The 14,721-nt window shown below is 37.6% G+C and overlaps 1 protein-coding gene across 3 annotated transcripts in view; it reads right to left on the bottom strand.

The window, feature by feature from the left end:
• Nucleotides 1-870: 870 nt before the first annotated feature.
• The window catches only part of uap1 (UDP-N-acetylglucosamine pyrophosphorylase 1), a 53,429-nt gene continuing 39,578 nt past the window's right edge, over nt 871-14,721 (bottom strand). Inside the window, exons 8-10 of one of the 3 annotated variants that reach the window (XM_072274216.1) lie at nt 12,125-12,172; nt 10,417-10,483; nt 871-2,342 (exon numbers count right to left, since the gene is read on the bottom strand). In XM_072274216.1, coding sequence (XP_072130317.1) covers nt 2,250-2,342; nt 10,417-10,483; nt 12,125-12,172 — 208 coding nt within the window. In that variant the 3' untranslated portion in view covers nt 871-2,249. The remainder of the gene's footprint in view (nt 2,343-10,416; nt 10,484-12,124; nt 12,173-14,721) is intronic. The other 2 variants (XM_072274217.1, XM_072274218.1) reach the window with 2 other exon arrangements.

The raw sequence follows: 14,721 nt of genomic DNA, 5'->3' as shown, positions 1-14,721 counted from the left end.
TGTCATATGGAGAGCATTTGATGACTCTGGGCCTGTATTCAATATAATTCAGAAGAATGAGGGGTGACCTCATTGAAACCTATCGAATGGTGAAAGGTCTTGATAAAGTGGACATAGAAAGGATGTTCCCTATGGTGGTAGAGTCTAAGACCAGAGAACAGAGCCTCAGAATAGTGCTTTTAGAATGGAGATGAGGAGGAATTTCTTTAGCCAGAGTGGTAAATCTGTGGAATTTTGCCACAGGTATCTGTGGAGGCCAAGTATATGTCTATTTGAGGCAAAGGTTGATAGATTCTTGATCGGTCAGAGCATGAAGGGATACAGGGAGAAGGCAGAAGATTGGGGCTGAAAGGAAAATTGGATCAGCCATGATAAAATGGCGCAGAAGACTCGATAGGCCAGATGGCCAAAATCTGCTCCTATATCTTATGGCCTTAAATTAATGAACAGTTTCAGGGCATTCTAAAGGGGAATGGTAACCAGCCAGGGGTATATCGTCTCAGCAAAAAGAAAGATAAGAGAATACTCAAGATGAATAGCGATTTTAGCCAGCTTCCTTGAACAGCATTACACTATCCAAGATATCTTTAAGAAAATGCACAGAACATGTATCTGAGTGCTTCGACTGGGGGACCAAGTGTGCCATAACAGATCAGTACTCTGAAGGGTAGCACTAAGTGGAGCAGCAGCATGTGACCATAACTAACTGGTTGTTACTCAGTCTCCAACATCACCATTTCCAGCTTCCCCACACATTGCTGTCCATGTTTTGACAAGGGGGAGTCCACTGACCAAAATGCAAATTGCAGAGTTGGTAAATTAGAAGTTGACTTATTTATAAATGATGAACATCTATATTAAAAATCAATATTCAAATGAAGAATTACACCTGATTTTATTTGGTCATGTCAAAATGATCACAAAAAAAGATTGTAGAATAAATAACAAACCATTCTAGTGAAAGCCACATTTACTGAGTTTACCTTTGACAATACATTTTAAGGTCCATGGATGTAAACCAATAGTACCAAGATCCCATTAATAATAACAAAGAATGAAGAAAACTAAATTTTGTGCCAGTCGTGAAAATTATGAATCGTTTTTAAAACACTACAATAGAAGGTCAAAATAGTTCAGTTTCAAAAAATTACACCTACTTAAGCTAAACTTCAAAGTTTCCTGTTTTTCTTCCCTTAAGGAGCTCTCAGACTCATACAGCATGGAAACAAGTCCTTTTACACTAAACCACCCATGTACACTAATCCTACACTAACCCCAGTCTTTATTCTTCAGCATTCCCATCAAATCTCACCACTATGAACAACTCGTTTTCACATTAGGGGCAATTTACAGTGGCCAATTAACCTTACCAAACTGCACATCTTTAAGGTATAGAAGGAATCCCAAATGCTCAAAAGGAGAAAAACAGCAGCCAAGTTGAGGAATGATTCCAAACCTCTGGTGCTGTGAGGCAGCAGCTCTGGTAACTCATATCATTCTCATTTTCTAAGTGCAAATCAATCACTGAAATATCTTTAGATTTAACCTGCAATAACAAGCTCGGGCAATGCTCAACCGAAAGTCATACAACTTGGGACATGCACAATAGACAGGGATAAAAATAAGCCTGCAATATTTTAAGTTCAGCAGACCAGGGTCATTATAAGAAAACAAACAACAATTCACAGAAATTAATCATAAAAAGTTCAGTTCAAATTATAAACCTTTGTATCAATTAAAGCTCTTCATAAAAATATGTAGTGATTCAATATCACCGTTCAATCGTGAATGGGAAAGAAAAGGGCTGTAATTAAAAAAAATACAATTTTCCCATGATCCTTCACTCCACACGTTATTTTAACTATTGCATGGGAAGGGTTTGAACAACTTCAATTACTGTCAATGCTTTTTTTTATTACACACTGTATAATGAGAGGTAATATACTTTAACATGTGAAATAATATTTTAGATCTACAAAAACCGTACCCAGAGAACAAATCTTATCTATAGAAAAAATAATCTTTTTTTCTGTAATGATGCAAGTAATGATTTAAATACCAAAAACTAAAATAGTTTACTAAAATATCCTTTCAAAGAAAATAATTCATTTTAAATAATTTAAGAAATTCAGATAAAACTATGACCTCCAATGTTGAACAATGTACAAATGGTGCTAACTGGATTTTGCTCCAGTGTTCAAATCCTGTACAATGATAACTTCAAAAAGGATCTTCGCGGTCTCATTTCTTCACAGCCCATTCTTGATCAATTCTTGGGCTCCATTTTCATCAATAATCAGGAGAGTACGGAAGTCTCGATTTGCAACGTATTTTTCCAGACCCTGAAACACAAATCTGATTTAGTTCCACCAATACAATTGTGCATCAATGAACAAAGTATTGCCAACATTATGGAACTAAAGAAAAATTCTCAGGTAGTTATTATGGTTCTATTATTTTTGATTTGAAATTAAGCAATTTCAGAAGAATACATCCTTGTAATATACTAGCTGAAAAATCCCAGTCCCAAATAAATCAAACGGTGGTGCCTCAATTGTGTTCCTGGCAGAAGCAGGCTTACAGTATATTTGAGTTCATAAGAACCATTAATGCATTCATGTAGTAAGTAAAGGCCAGTATTTAACAGCCTCAGTGGTGGTGGAGAGCTGCAAAGGGAAGGCAATACATTTTCAACTCCAGGAAATTGCAGGGGAGTCAAGAGATATTTTCCTGTCATTGTCCTTCATAGCGGTGGAGGTTTGGGACATGCTGTCAGAATAGGCCAGACAAATCAAAAAGCTACAGAACCTATGCCTCTATATCTCCCTCTACAACTAGATCCTTGACTTCCTGACGAGAAGACCACAATCTGTGCAGATTGGAAATAACATCTCCACTTGGCTGACAATCATATCTGGCACACCCCAGGGGTGTGTGCTTATCTCACTGCTCTATTCTCTCTACACTCATGATTGTGTGGCTAGGTACAGCTCAAATGCCATCTATAAATTTGCTGATGATACAACCATTGTTGGCAGAATTACGGATGATGACGAAAGGGCGTACAGCAGTGGGATATACCAGTTAGCTGAGTGGTGCTGTAGCAACAAATTTGCACTAGAAGACAGAAAGATCAAAGAGCTGACTGTGGACTTCAGAAAGGGAAAGACAAAGGAACACAAACAAATCCGTATAGAGGGATCGGAAGAGGAGAGAGTGAGCAATTTCAAGTTCCTGGGTGTCACTATCTCTCAGGTCGTAACCTGGACGCAACATATTATTGCAGCTATAAAGAAGGCAAGACAGTGGCTGTACTTCGTTCGGAATTTGAGATTTGGTTTGCCCACTAAAACACTCGAAAACTTCTAAAAATGTACCGTGGAAAGCATTCTGACTGGCTAATATGTGGGGGGAGGTGGGGTGCTACTGCACCAGACTGAACTAAGTTGCAGAAATTTGTAACATTAGTCAGCTCCATCATGGGTACTAGTCTCCATAATATCCAAGACAGTTTCAAGGAGCAATGCCTTAGTAAGGCGGCATCCATCATTAAGGATCCCCACTACCCAGGACATGCCCTCTTCTCATTGTTACCATCGGGAAGGAGGTACAGAAGCCTGAAGGCACACACTCAGCAATTCAGAAACAGCTTCTCCCCCTCTGCCATCTGATTTCTAAGTGGACATTGAGCCCACGGACAGTACCTCACTAATTTTTTTTATTTCCGATTTTTTGCACTTTATTTTAACTCAACTACTTAATAGAAACATAGAAACTAGGTGCAGGAGTAAGTCATTCGGCCCTTCGAGCCTGCATCGCCATTTATTATGATCATGGCTGATCATCCAACTCAGAACACCGCCCCAGCCTTCCCTCCATACCCCCTGACCCCCGTAGCCACAAGGGCCATATCTAACTCCCTCTTAAATATAGCCAATGAACTGGCCTCAACTGTTTCCTGTGGCAGAGAATTCCACAGATTTACCACTCTCTGTGTGAAGAAGTTTTTCCTAATCTCAGTCCTAAAAGGCTTCCCCTCTATCCTCAAACTGTGACCCCTCGTTCTGGACTTCCCCAACATCGGGAACAATCTTCCTGCATCTAGCCTGTCCAATCCCTTTAGGATCTTATACGTTTCAATCAGATCCCCCCTCAATCTTCTAAATTCCAACGAGTACAAGCCCAGTTCATCCATTCTTTCTTCATATGAAAGTCCTGCCATCCCAGGAATCAATCTGGTGAACCTTCTCTGTACTCTCTCTATGGCAAGGATGTCTTTCCTCAGATTAGGGGACCAAAACTGCACACAATACTCCAGGTGCGGTCTCACCAAGGCCTTGTACAACTGCAGTAGTACCTCCCTGCTCCTGTACTCAAATCCTCTCGCTATAAATGCCAGCATACCATTCGCCTTTTTCACCGCCTGCTGTACCTGCATGCCCACTTTCAATGACTGGTGTATAATGACACCCAGGTCACGTTGCACCTCCCCTTTTCCTAATCGGCCACCATTCAGATAATAATCTGTTTTCCTATTTTTGCCACCAAAGTGGATAACTTCACATTTATCCACATTAAATTGCATCTGCCATGAATTTGCCCACTCACCTAACCTATCCAAGTCACCCTGCATCCTCTTAGCATCCTCCTCACAGCTAACACTGCCACCCAGCTTCGTGTCATCTGCAAACTTGGAGATGCTGCATTTAATTCCCTCATCCAAGTCATTAATATATATTGTAAACAACTGGGGTCCCAGCACTGAGCCTTGCGGTACCCCACTAGTCACCGCCTGCCATTCTGAAAAGGTCCCGTTTATTCCCACTCTTTGCTTCCTGTCTGCTAACCAACTCTCCACCCACACCAATACCTTACCCCCAATACCGTGTGCTTTAAGTTTGCACACTAATCTCCTGTGTGGGACCTTGTCAAAAGCCTTCTGAAAATTCAAATATACCACATCCACTGGTTCTCCCCTATCCACTCTACTAGTTACATCCTCAAAAAATTCTATGAGATTCGTCAGACATGATTTTCCTTTCACAAATCCATGCTGACTTTGTCCGATCATTTCACCACTTTCCAAATGTGCTGTTATCACATCCTTGATAACTGACTCCAGCAGTTTCTCTACCACCGACGTTAGGCTAACCGGTCTATAATTCCCCGGTTTCTCTCTCCTTCCTTTTTTAAGAAGTGGAGTTACATTAGCCACCCTCCAATCCTCAGGAACTAGTCCAGAATCTAACGAGTTTTGAAAAATTATCACTAATGCATCCACTATTTCTTGGGCTACTTCCTTAAACACCCTGGGATGCAGACCATCTGGCCCTGGGGATTTATCTGCCTTCAATCCCTTCAATTTACTTAACACCACTTCCCTACTAACATGTATTTCGCTCAGTTCCTCCATCTCACTGGACCCTCTGTCCCCTACTATTTCTGGAAGATTATTTATGTCCTCCTTAGTGAAGACAGAACCAAAGTAATTATTCAATTGGTCTGCCATGTCCTTGCTCCCCATAATCAACTCACCTGTTTCTGCCTGCAGGGGACCTACATTTGTCTTTACCAGTCTTTTCCTTTTTACATATCTATAAAAGCTTTTACAGTCCGTTTTTATGTTGCCTGCCAGTTTTCTCTCATAATCTTTTTTCCCCTTCCTAATTAAGCCCTTTGTCCTCCTCTGCTGAACTCTGAATTTCTCCCAGTCCTCAGGTAAGCCACTTTCTCTGGAAAATTTGTATGCTGCTTCTTTGGAATTGATACTATCCCTAATTTCTCTTGTCAGCCACGGGTGCACTATCTTCCTTGATTTATTCTTTTGCCAAACAGGGATGAACATTTGTTGCAGTTCATCCATGCAACCTTTAAATGCTTGCCATTGCATATCCACCGTCAATCCTTTAAGTGTCATTTGCCAGTCTATCTTAACTAATTCACGTCTCATACCTTCAAAGTTACCCCTCTTTAAGTTCAGAACCTTTGTTTCTGAATTAACTATGTCACTCTCCATCTTAATGAAGAATTCCACCATATTATGGTCACTCTTACCCAAGGGGCCTCTCACGACAAGATTGCTAATTAACCCTTCCTCATTGCTCAAAACCCAGTCCAGAATAGCCTGCTCTCTAGTCGGTTCCTCGACATGTTGGTTCAAAAAACCATCCCGCATAATAGATATATATATATCTACCGTAATTCAGTTTTTCTCTGAACTTATTTATCATATATTTCATTGTACTACTGCCATAAAATGAATGAATTTCACGACATATGCTGGGGATATTAAACTTGATTCTGATTCTGAAATATCATGTATTTTGTAGATTGTACCTCTTGTAGTTGGCAGTGCATTTGTGGGAGTAAGTACACATTTAGATCAATTGACAGTCGTCAAAAATCAAATTGCTTTCTTCTAAATGGTGTGAAGTTTCTTATTGCTGTTGGATTTCCATTCTTCCAAACAACTGGAGTGCAGTGCAGTGAACTCTCAACCTGTACCCCATTGATGGTGGAAAGACTGTGAATAGTCAGGAGATAACTACTCATTGTAATAGTCCGGCTTCTGAGTGGGGTTCCTGTTGCTACTCCGGCTTCACTTATTAAATATCTGGGCAATAGCGATTTCCAGAAAGAAGATAGTGAAGGAATTAGTAATTGGATGTCACTGCAGTATATATAATAGCACATGCCCAAATGTGTAACGTCTTTTTATGTGCAGTCATAGACTATGTTGTTATGTGTAGAACTCTGAATGGAACAGATCACAGAATCAGACATCATCACCATTTTCAAACATACAATGGAGGATAAGTCAAAGATGAAGCAACTGAAAATGGATGGTCTAAGAACGGAGGCGGTGGGGCACAATGACAATTGACTTCCATTAACCACAACACCTTCCTTTATGCAAGGTTTGACAATGGTCAGTGCAGGGATAGTTTTTCCCTTTGCTTCGCACTGACTTTGCACATTTCAAGTTCTATATAGTGGACCACTACTAAGAGCAAAAAAAAATTATTTTTGAGAAATATGCATTAAGAAAAAGAATAAGGAGATAGTGATAAATAGAATAAGCTTTCTAGGGGAGTGCTGGGGAATGCATGTTATCAGGGATAGAGATTGGGTTCGATGAATGGGAAGTCCAGGATATACAAGAAGTCAAGACTTCGAGGTTCAGTTAAGGAAAGAGGAAACAGGAATTGGGGTGGTACATTCATTGTACAGGAGCCTCAGGACCCACACCACCAGATTCAGTTCAGGAACAGTTATTACCCCTCAACCATCAGTCTCTTGAACCAGAGGGAGCACTTCACCGCACCGCATCACTGAACTGTTCCCAAAACCTATAGAATCACATTCAAGGACTCTTTTATCTCATGTTCTTGATATTTATTGCTTATTTATTATTATTATTATTTTCTTTTTTTCTCTTTGTATTTGCAAGGTTTGTTGTCTTTTGCATACTGGCTGTCTAATTTATTAGGTACGGTCTTCCATTGATTCTATAGTGTTTCTATGTATTTACTAAGAATGCCCGCAAGAAAATTAATCTCAGGGCTGTATATGGTGACATATATGAACCTTGATAATAAGTTTACTTTGAACATTGTATTAAGATAATGTTCTTGGGTATTGAAGCCAAGAGTAAGCTTTGGTTCAGGAGGGAATGGGGTAGGATGGTATAAAATGAATATTAAACTAAATGAAGGAGGAAGTTTAGTCTGATAGGAGAAAGCACAGACTTTTTCAGCAGACAGGATATACACCTCTGCTGCCATCTCATTCTAGTAAAATTATCCTTTACCCAACATGGATCCTAGGAACAACTTATAAATTTGACATTGAGTCAAAGTTGGTATAAGCCATGACTCCAATACACAGTGCTGATGAATGCCCTTGCTCTTGTTACCCATGCTATTCTAACCTGCCTACCTGGATCCCATTTTCTTTTTTTTTTGTAATTTATTTTTTTATTGAATTTCATCAAACATTTGCAAAATATGTATTTCAGATACTGTACATACATACCATATAATCGTATTTGTCACAAATCTCCACATAATATTTATCTGAGGTATACACTTATAGAAAGGAGAGGAAAGAAACAATCAAAAGAAGAAAACTATGTACAGAGTAGGGAGTGTTCTTTTTTTTACAACATATTTATTGACTAGTGAGAATAAACATAAGATATGTATTTTCCAAAATACTCTACAAGTGGATGAAACAAAATAGGATCGAGAACAGGATAAACCTAGGGAGTTCAGGACACCAGATGAACCTTCCCAGCCAGAGTTCTTCACATTGCTTCACCTGAGAAGCACTGCATAGCACAATTTTTGTAGGAGTAGTAAGTTAGCCAGCAATAAGGTTACGTAAGTATTTATTTATTATGCATTCTGGGGGTAACTGAATCAAATAACATGCATCATAAATGTGCTGGATTTTGTTGGCTACTCAGATGGACAAACTGGTCATTTTGCCCTAGCAGCACAGCAGTCTTGCTGGAATTTCCCTGAACTACCCTCCAAAATCACACAGCAGATATTACCTGCATAAGATTCAAGACCCCAAAGGTCAGGAGACAATTTTGCTTCTGCTCTAAATGTTTTGTGCATATAAATTTTACAGAACTATTTGTAGTAATTACAGCTTTATATATTCAAAGCACCATTCAAACTTTCCTGGCAATAAAAAGACATTGGGGCAATATTAAAGGAGCAGCTTCTTCCCTGTATTATCAAAAAACTCTATTCCCACACAGAAATGCTGCTTTACTTTGGGGTGCAGAAAGTCAGTGAAAATGCTTTTCCGCATCCAGACCATATAGGCTTAGAAGTGGGAGAACAATGGGCCATAAATCCAGTACAGAGACTAGGCCATCACATGCTCAAAAGTAGTGACAATGGCAGATTCCATAATGATCAATTCCCTTCAGAGTTCATCAGATAACAAAGTAGTATATGGCTATGAAAAAAACAAAGCAATTGGACATGGGTTAGTAAACAAATTGCAATGATATTCGATTGCCAACACCTCCAGTCCTGGAATTCCCCATTGAGCTGAAATTTAACATATGCATCCCAGCTGACCCAAGAACCAGCCAGAAACTGGATATCTTGCAAGGAGTGTCTTATTTCCTGACTACTCCCTGTCAATGAAGTAAAAGTTAGGAGCATTGTAACCTTCCCATTGTCTGGAAGTGCAAATCCAATAACCGTACGGCAGCTTACACCATTTAGAACAAAGCAACTTGATTGATTGACAGCCAGTCCACTGCTCTGTAGATTTATTTATTCCATCATCAATGCACTGCTACTATAGGTGTTGTTTATGAATGACACTTCAGAAGATTGTCCAGCCAATTCTGGTCTAGTTTTATATCTCCAGCTTCCACTGAGATGTGTAATTCATCTTAATGAATCACCACAATCAGACAGCAAAAATAATTTTCTCATAAATCCTTTAGGCAAAAAGCTCCAGAATTCTGACTGTGAGGCTAGGAATAGTAATTTAAAAGTCAGGTTGGTGGGCAATTTTCTGGCAATCTTGGAAGTGGTGAGTATCTCTACACCTACTACACTGATTTTTCAATTGTCTTTTGGAGCTGATGCTAAAGACTCAGTGAATTAAAGGGCATTCTGAGGCCAAAGATTCAAAACCTTTTCACCACTTCACCAGATACAAATGGGGAGTATCATGGAACACTTGTAACTGAACTGATGAGTGCAGTTCAACAGCAAATGGGGCAAACCAGCCCCCTTCCACCATCCTAATCATTCATTGACTGCACTCCTGGTACACTATCACTGGAACCTGCATTGCTTTTGGAATACACCACAGTAACTTGCCACGGTTTCTTCAGCAATATCTCCTAATTTCAAACTTTACCACCCGAAGGGGCAAGGGAGTGATACCACATGCAAGTTCTTCTTCAAGTCTACTGCTAGCATTCACTGTTAAAGCTATCTGCTTAAGTCCCTCCATGATAGCACAATAAGGGTAGCTTCACTACACAGATTGTAACAAATCAAGATAAAGTTCATTACCATCTTCAAGGGCAAATTGATTTACTGGTTTTCATAATTATGCCCATGTCTAGTAAATTAAATAAAACATCACAAAAAAAATGGTCCCAAACATGAAGCAAGCCACAGAAGAAATAAACTATACTTAGCAGATATCTGTCCATTGTATGTTTGGAATGTGCTCTTCACCACAATAAATATTTACTAAGTTAATAGGTCATTGAAGGCTCACTGATCAGAAATGTTTTCAAATCTGTAATTTCTCAGCCTTAAGAATCTTCTAGACTAAATACCATAGTGTTTATAGCAATTTGGAATAACTGACCAACAATGTCACTGCAGGATCTGAAGGACCCCCTCTTCCACACTCTACAAGACTCACCTCTCCAGCATAAGATACAAGTGCAGAAATTTCACATTTGATTGGAAGATCTGTCAACTCCTTCAGACTGAAAAGTAAAATTCAATCTTCAGCAACTTAAAAAACATTCAGTCAGCAAATGCAAGTCTCCCTAGAATCTATTCACCACCCTACACAAAACAGCATCAATAATTCATAGTGAATCTCAATAAATTTCATAATACTTTTGGTCAAATTAAGATTTAAGATTACATTTTTTTTTAGGTTAGTGGTTGTATTATCACAGAATGTCACTTGTTTCATGTGATGTGACAATGAAGTATCTATTGTGAAAGGCAAGATTTAATCTAATCACTCTGGATCAATTGCAGCAAAATTGGCCTATAAGGTTCAAAACTCATGTTGCAGATTAACTGAGATCTTCTACATAATGGACCAAAACCTCAGAGTAGTGAATAGAGAAAAAATTTTGCATGGAAAATATCAAATCAGCTAACACTTTATAATAATGTCCAATAACATTGTACGTCATTTAACCTAAGTATTCAGTTACAATAAATATGCCTTGTAGGTTAAAGGTATTCAAGCCAATTTCTAAACCTGGAAGTAAAGATTGTGATTGGAAGAACCATCAGCACATTTGTGAGCAAATTCACTCTCAGTTAAGTTTGTAATCAATGTGCTCTAATTCAGTTTTCTATTCTATTATCCCTAATAATAATGGAATAAAAGACAATTTTAAAATAATTTAATTAATAGTGGATAGATTCTTTAGAAGACATAGCACTGCTTAATTAAATGCCCCAAACCATCCACCAATACTTTAGTTAACATGCTAAAGATATTCATGCATGCAAACCTTGTTTTGTGTTAGTATGTGCCTTTTCATTACTCATCTAATAAGATTAGTATTTACCTGAAACTGCCAATGTCTAAACCCTGACGATACTTTTAAGGGATACAGACATGAACTATTTCTTAGGCTCAATGACATTGTGCAGTCAATTAGCATTTCAGATATAGGAAAAAAATGTTTTGGAAACAATAACACAAAAAAAAATCAATGAAATATTTCCATGGTTTTAGGAGTGAGTGTACAGTATATCCAGAAATGGATCAATATTAAACAGCAAATTAAAAGAAAACTAAAGTACAAAAATTCTCAAACTTAGAACTAAATGTAAAATGGAACTAAATTGGTTTTTATCTCCTAATGTTTTAAAAGGCAGTCTGGCTAAGTACAAAGCAACTTCACATTATTTTTGTTTACAAGAGATACAATGACCTATAAAGAATACAAAATCGGATCAGGTGGTGACTAACCCTCACATTCCAATTCATTTATAATGTAGCTGCAAGAAAACCTCCATTCTACTGCTGTTAAGAGTTCTTTTAAAATTTCCTTGAAAGCTAACTTATATTAGAGGGACAATACATTTATGCTTACTTAACAAATAAATTAGACTCTATACAAATAACAACTACAATTCTAACTTTGATATGTTTCCAAAGTATAATATTACTAACTATTCCAGTGAACCAGAATACTACATTTAAACATATAACCCCACCTCCCAAGAAAACTCATGTTTTCCATTGAGCTTTTACACACTGGCAGTAAGTACATAGTGGCAAGTATTCCCCTTCAGTCTACAGTGTTTTGCTTTTAGTCAGTAGCAAAGCAGCAATGACCCATCACCATGCATTAAACTGAACCCAAAATATTTACTTGTCATTGACAACAGCAGTGACTGCCTCTGACATTCCAGTTGCCGAACTGCCACATGGGAAGAAAGAGCGAGTTAATGGGAAAATAAAATGCAACAAAACCATAAAAGTTACAAATGAACGTGGGACCAAAATAAAAATAAACAAAACTACTATGTATAAAATGCATTTAAATTTTAGGTGTGAATTTTTATAGATTTTAAAAGACTGATGAAAGATGGATAACATCACTTTTCAATCTACAAATTTCTCCTCTATTCAAATAAAAGCAAAACAGGATTATAAGATAAACTGGCTCATCTATTTTCTAAATCAACATTAAATTAGTTGACTCACCATACACAATTCATAGAGACCTCGAACATGATGTGGATATCATAACAATCATGACATCATAACATAAATAACTAAATAGCACTTTGTTTTCTATGAATGCTCTGTAATAACTATTATTTTTTTGAGATTATACTGTATTAATTTTTATCAATTAAATCAGGAGCCAAAACATGCATAAATATAAACATTTGGGGAAACAAAACTAAAAATGTTTGTGTTCACTAACATAACAAAATGGAAATGTGAAATTTAAATTTCTATGAAAACACAAGGAAAATCTTAAGTAAAAACATACATAAGTATTGTATTATTAATTTCTTTCCTCTCTTTAGTAAAGTCATGAAGGCTACGACATTGAAAATCTACTTTCAGCTCATTGTTAAATTGTAATAAAAAGCGGCCTGACATCACGAGAAACATTTTATATAATAAATGAAAAATAAATGGGAAATTAAACATAAATAAATTCTGAATGTAATTATTTATTTCAATGTCATCTATAACAATTAGACTTTATGTGAGAACTACAGCCATGACAAATACTTAGGAAATGGAAGGGAGCAAAGCATAGTGGAAGATTTCAATTAGGAGCGAAGTTGTGGTAAGCAAATTGATGGGGCTGAAGACTAACAAACTCCAGGTCCTGAAGAACTTCATCTTAGAATCTTAAAATGAGTGGCCAATGAGATGGATAATGTAGTTACAAGAGATGGCAGACGCTGTAATTTGGAGCAAAAAGGAAGCTACTGAAGGAACTCTGCAGGTCAAGCAGCATTTGTGCAGGGAAATGGACAAGTGTTGTTTCTGGTTGAGATCCTTCATCTGCACTGCAAAGTTGGAGAGCAGATAGCCTGTATAAATGAGGTGAGGAGAAGGCTTGAAGCAAGAGCTAGCAAGCAAAAGGTGGATCCAGGTGAGAGAGGATAACTGGCGGATAGGGGAGGAAAGGGTGGTCATAGTCACAGGAGCAGAAAGGTGATACGTGAAAATAAGAAGATGCAGGTTATGGAATCTGATAAGAAAGCAAGGTGGAGTGGAACCAAATAAGGGAGATCTGTTATGTAGTACAGAGCTCTGCAACACCTTGGCAAAAATAAATTTAGTACGTTAGGTACTTGAGCAGTCAGGGCAGCTTACAGAATATTATCATCTGTTGCTAGGTCAACTGAATACAATTAAAAGTAGAGAAGTTATGCTACAGTTAAATAGGACATGGTTGAAACCACATCTGGACTACAATATACTGCATATGGTGTCCTTAATTAAGGGAGGATGTGAAAGCACTGGCAGCAGATACTGTTTCGTACTGGAATGGACGAGTTGCCTTATGAGGCAAATCTTTAAACACATAATCAGAAAATAAAAGATGCTGCTAGATTGGACGAGGAGAGGATGTTTCTAGGAATCACTGTTCAAAAAGATAGAAATGGCCCATATAAAATAGAGATGAAGCTAAAGTTTTTACTCTCAAAGGATCATGAATCTTTCAAACTGTTCCTCAAGTGCGATGGAAGAAGAGGTAGAGATAAACAAATACTTACTAAGGCTATAGGTAGGATTGGGAAGTTGAGGTTATAATTAAGTCAATCATGATCTTATTGAATATTAGGGCAGAAAAACCTGCTTCTATTCTACATGCTTGCATATTCCTACCTTAAATTTTCCATTGCTGACATTTTAAACATATTTATTGCCATTTATTTCAGCTGTTAAAAGGTAATGTCAATCAGAAAACCTAGATTACTAACTATTCAAATTATTTGTGGTACATAACCAGTGAAGCTAACTGAAAAGCAGCAACTCAGTTTCAGGGGTTTGATTTGAGCTACAAACTAATTAACTTAAATTTCTACTTTTCACATTCCATAAGTTTCTGCTTCAGATAATGAAATGCATGTATTGAATAATCCTGTTGTTACAATAATGTGATGACATGGCAACACAATATGTTGGGTGTCTCCTTAAGCCATTTGGCAGAAAACCCAGAAAAATTCTTGTTGCTTCTTTTTAATTTTGGGATCAGCAAATGAGAAACAAGTTTAAAAAAAAACAGAATTTTAAAAAGCATGATCTTTAACTTTAAAAATGTTGATTTTTTTTCTCAGAATGTAGCATTGCTGATGCTAGCATTTATTGACTCTCCCTAAATAGTCATGCAAGAACCTGTCAAATCACTGCAATCCATCTGCAGGAAGTCCTTCCAATCTATACTTGAATTGGCTGATAAGAACTTTGACCTAGTCACAAACTATGTAAACTGAT

This window comes from Mobula birostris, chromosome 12 (assembly GCF_030028105.1).
Source record: "Mobula birostris isolate sMobBir1 chromosome 12, sMobBir1.hap1, whole genome shotgun sequence".
Lineage (NCBI taxonomy): Eukaryota > Metazoa > Chordata > Chondrichthyes > Myliobatiformes > Myliobatidae > Mobula > Mobula birostris.
Note: the sequence above shows the minus strand (reverse complement) of the source record. Positions and strands in the feature narration are given on the sequence as shown.